This window comes from Pinus tabuliformis, chromosome X (assembly GCF_031772625.1).
Source record: "Pinus tabuliformis cultivar Carrire ecotype Pingquan chromosome X, CPIR1, whole genome shotgun sequence".
NCBI classification, from domain to species: Eukaryota; Viridiplantae; Streptophyta; class Pinopsida; order Pinales; family Pinaceae; genus Pinus; species Pinus tabuliformis.
The window spans coordinates 338,290,237-338,294,026 of NC_142308.1; the positions used below are offsets into that span (position 1 = coordinate 338,290,237).

A 3,790-nucleotide genomic window follows, 5' to 3' on the forward strand; every position below is an offset into this window, starting at 1 on the left:
CCTCCAGGCTGCCATTACTGAAAAGAATTATGTCGTCCACGAATAGGAGGTGGGTAACCCAGAAATTTTCAGCTGCTTCGATGCCTTTGAGAGACCCTTGTCTTTTTGCGTCGTGAATCATAAGGCTGATGCCCTCTGCTGCCAGCAGAAACAGAAGGGGAGAGAGCGGGCAGCCTTGACGCAGGCCGCGTTCCGGACTAAAGAAACTGGAGGCCGCTCCATTAATCAGAACAACTATGGAGGAGGTAGAAATACAACTCATAATCCATTTCACAAAGTCATACCTGAAGCCCAGATGAGTTAGTAAAAGCCTGAGGTACAACCAGCTGATTCTGTCAAAAGCCTTTGACAAATCGATCTTCACTACTGCTCCTTTTTTTTTCCAATTTTTAGACTATGAAGAGTTTCTTGAGCAACTCCAACCGCTTCATGAATTTGTCTGCCATCGAGGAAGCCAAATTTCTCAGGAGAAATATTTCTGGAGAGAAAAGGTTTTAATCTGGAGGCAATAACTTTTGCTATGATTTTATAAACACAGGTGCACAGGGATATGGGCCTGAATTCTTCAAAAGAGCCCGGGAGGTCAGTTTTGGGAATGAGGGCAAGAAATGTGGAGTTGAAGGGATGGAGTATTGATCCTGTGCGCCTGGATTCTTCCACAACTGCCACTAGCTCGTCACCGATGAATTCGAAGAAATGTTGGAAGAATTCGACAGTCCAACCGTCCGGGCCTGGGCTTTTGTCCTTTTGCATAGATTTGAGAATATCTTCTACCTCCTCCTTAGAAACGGGTGCCATGATAGATTCATTTCCTTCCTCCTCTATGAACCTAGGAAAGAACTAGGCAACTCTTATAACTTCAGCAATAGAAGCTTCCTCTGGCGCTTTGAAGAGGTTCTTGAAATGATTGATCCCTAGAGAAGCTAACTCTTCAAAAGATCGAGCCATATCACCATTGGCTTTCTTCATTTCCCAGATAGTATTAGAATTTTTCCTTCCTTTGGCATAGTTCTGGAAAAACTTGGTGTTGTCGTCCCCCGCCTGCAACCAGATCGCTCTACTTTTTAACCTCCAGCTCTCCTCCCTGCTCTGGAGAATTCTCTTCCTTTCCATCTCCAGTTCTAGAATTCTGGCCCGAGACTCTTCTGTTCTATAACCAATACCGCCTGGGTCTTCTAGAAGGGCAATCTCCGAGTTGACATTTTCCAGGGTTTTTTCATCATTCAGTTTTTTCTGGAGGGCCCATTGCTTAGCGGCAGCCTTCATCCTTGTTAAATTTTCTATGAAAGCCTTGCTGCAACTCTCGTCTTCACTGAGATTAGCATTCTTCCAAGTGCTGTGGAAAAGGCTAGTGAAGGATGCATCCAAAAGCCAGGAGGCATTAAATTTAAAGGGAATGCCTGGTTTAGAGAAAGCACCCTTCACTTCGAGAAAGACAGGGAGATGGTCTGAAAGACCGCCTTCCCCAACCCAATGTCTGAAAGCCTGTAGCTTATCGGCCAGCTGATCACCTAGAAGGAATCTGTCAAGCTTCTTCCCAACCCAATCATCTCCAATTCTTCGATTCCTCCACGACGGGCGCATCTTGAGCGGAGTGACATCCACCAGAAGAGAGGAGGCCAGTTTATTTAGAAAGAAGTCAGTAAGGGGATCTGCTCTTGCTCTGACCCCCCAAGATTCTGTCATCCCCAGAGAAAAATTAAGGTCTCCGCCTATAATAAGATTTGGGTGTGCCATAAACGATTTAGCAAAGAAGGGGTTCCAGAACCTTTCCCGTTCCGAAACAGGACCATAAACATTGATAATGAGAAAGGGGATGCATAGTTCGATGGAGTATAGTTCCACAGCCAGTACATTTTCCCATCCCCAAGAGGAGGTCTCTCGAAGAACCTTCGGGTTGAAACCCAGAGCCACCCCTCCCGAATGACCATTGGCGTCTATGACATGAAAGCTCCAACCCAGAAGGAGCTTAACGAGGCAGCCTGTAACTTCTTCCCCCTTCCCCAGAGTTTCTTGGAGTAAAATAATATCAGGTTTATTGGACCTGACCATTTCCTTCAGAGCTAGCTTTTTGGGTAGGCTAGCTAGACCCCTGCAATTGTAGGATAGGATGATCATCGTAAACACGCAGAGGGTGTCCGCTTTGCTCTAAGCACCCCTGGAAGAGACATCTGCTTCCCGTCAGCAATGTCGATGACAGCCTTCAACTGTGCCTTCGACAGATTAGTTTTCCTTCCTCTTTGCTTCCTCTGGCCTGTTGACTCCATATCTAACTCCAATCCGCTCACAGCAAGCCCTTTTCCCTTTCTGTTGGCCAAAGGTCTAAGATTATATGGGGGATCAGGACTCTGGTCAGAAGGAGGGGCAGAATAGGCAGCATCGATGGGAATAGAGGTCAGCAATGGTGAGGACGGAATGGTCATAATAACACTATCTATGGAGGCTTGACCCTTCCTCAGATCCAACATTTCATTCAAGAGCTGTCTAAGAGGACCAGACTCATCACAGCAAGACAGAGATAGAGCATTAGTAAAGCACAAGGAGGAGGGAGGGGAAAGAAAACTCGCCTGAGCCTCCCCTGCCTTTTCAGAGACTGATGAGGGTCCCAAGGAAATCATCGGGTTAGAAATGTACTCATTTGCTGCAGTCCCCGATTGTTCCTGATAATCAACCTTCCCTTGCTCTGGGACCAAACCCTGAGCAGATGCCATAGGGTCGCTTTCCTTGATCAGAGCCTCTGTTTCGTACATGTTCACCTTCTGGTTTGCCTTCTGAATATTTCTTCTTCTCCTTTGTCCTCGGCATCGACGGTGTCCAAGAGGACATTCCCGGGCCAGATGACCATATTGATGACATCGATGGCATCTGAAAGGGAGGTTTTCATAGTCCAGGGTCTGAATAAACTCAAGACCTCGATACTTCAGGTTCATAGCGTCCGCCAGGCCCTCTCTGGGGTTTAGACTTACCAGTATACGGGCGACTCCCCAGTCGTGAGATTGAAGATATGATCTATCAAAGTCGAGAAACTTCCCCAGAGTATTACCAATGGAGGTGAAGGCCGAGTCAGTCCAGAATTGCATAGGGAGACCCGGAAGTTTGACCCAGACTGGGGACTCCACCTCTTTTTCTTTCTGGGCGTCGAACAGGGGCGTCCATCTTCTAAAAAGGATTGGCCTCTTCCCGAAGCTCCAGTTCTTTTCCATCACCCAGTCGACATGCTCCTTATGTCCAAACCGAATACAAAACCATCCTCTATCCAAATTTTTGATTTGTTCTGGCTGACCCGGTGCTTCTTTCCATTCTGACTGAGCCCAATCCTTGATGTAGTCTACCGAGAACTTTCTTCCTCGGACTCTGCCAACTAATAATGTTTCCGAGGCTTCCATAGCCTGATCTATACAGATATCCACTCCAAACACACAGCTAGGTCTCTCCTCCTTTATTCTGATAGGTTTGATCTTCTTCCGCTTTCCACCCCCTCCATCCTTCCTGGCTTCTCCCTTTCCTGTATTCTTTTTAGCAGGATCAGCTGCCGTTTCTGCCCCATATAGCTCAGTTTTTTTATCGTCATTGTCTCTGTTGTCTACTTCCACCTCTACAGCCGACCTTTTTATCCCAGCCCCAGAGGTAAGAGCCAATCTTCTCGCTTGTACCTCTTTTCCGGAACCTTTCGGCTCCCTTCCTTCCTCTTCATTGGTCGGAGTCTTTGTCAAGATGGTAGTCAACCCTTCCAAAATAGGTTTTGTAACTGAGGCCCGTTCCTGAGCTCCTGTCTTCATGCTCCCTTCTC

The 3,790-nt window shown here is 47.0% G+C and overlaps 1 protein-coding gene across 1 annotated transcript; it reads right to left on the reverse strand.

Moving 5' to 3' along the window:
• Window positions 1–840: 840 nt before the first annotated feature.
• On the reverse strand, window positions 841–2,052 carry LOC149139845 (uncharacterized). The gene has a single exon (XM_089450834.1). The coding sequence runs from the start codon at window positions 2,050–2,052 to the stop codon at window positions 841–843; it is 1,212 nt and encodes a 403-aa protein (XP_089306960.1).
• Between the last annotated feature and the right edge of the window lie 1,738 nt (window positions 2,053–3,790).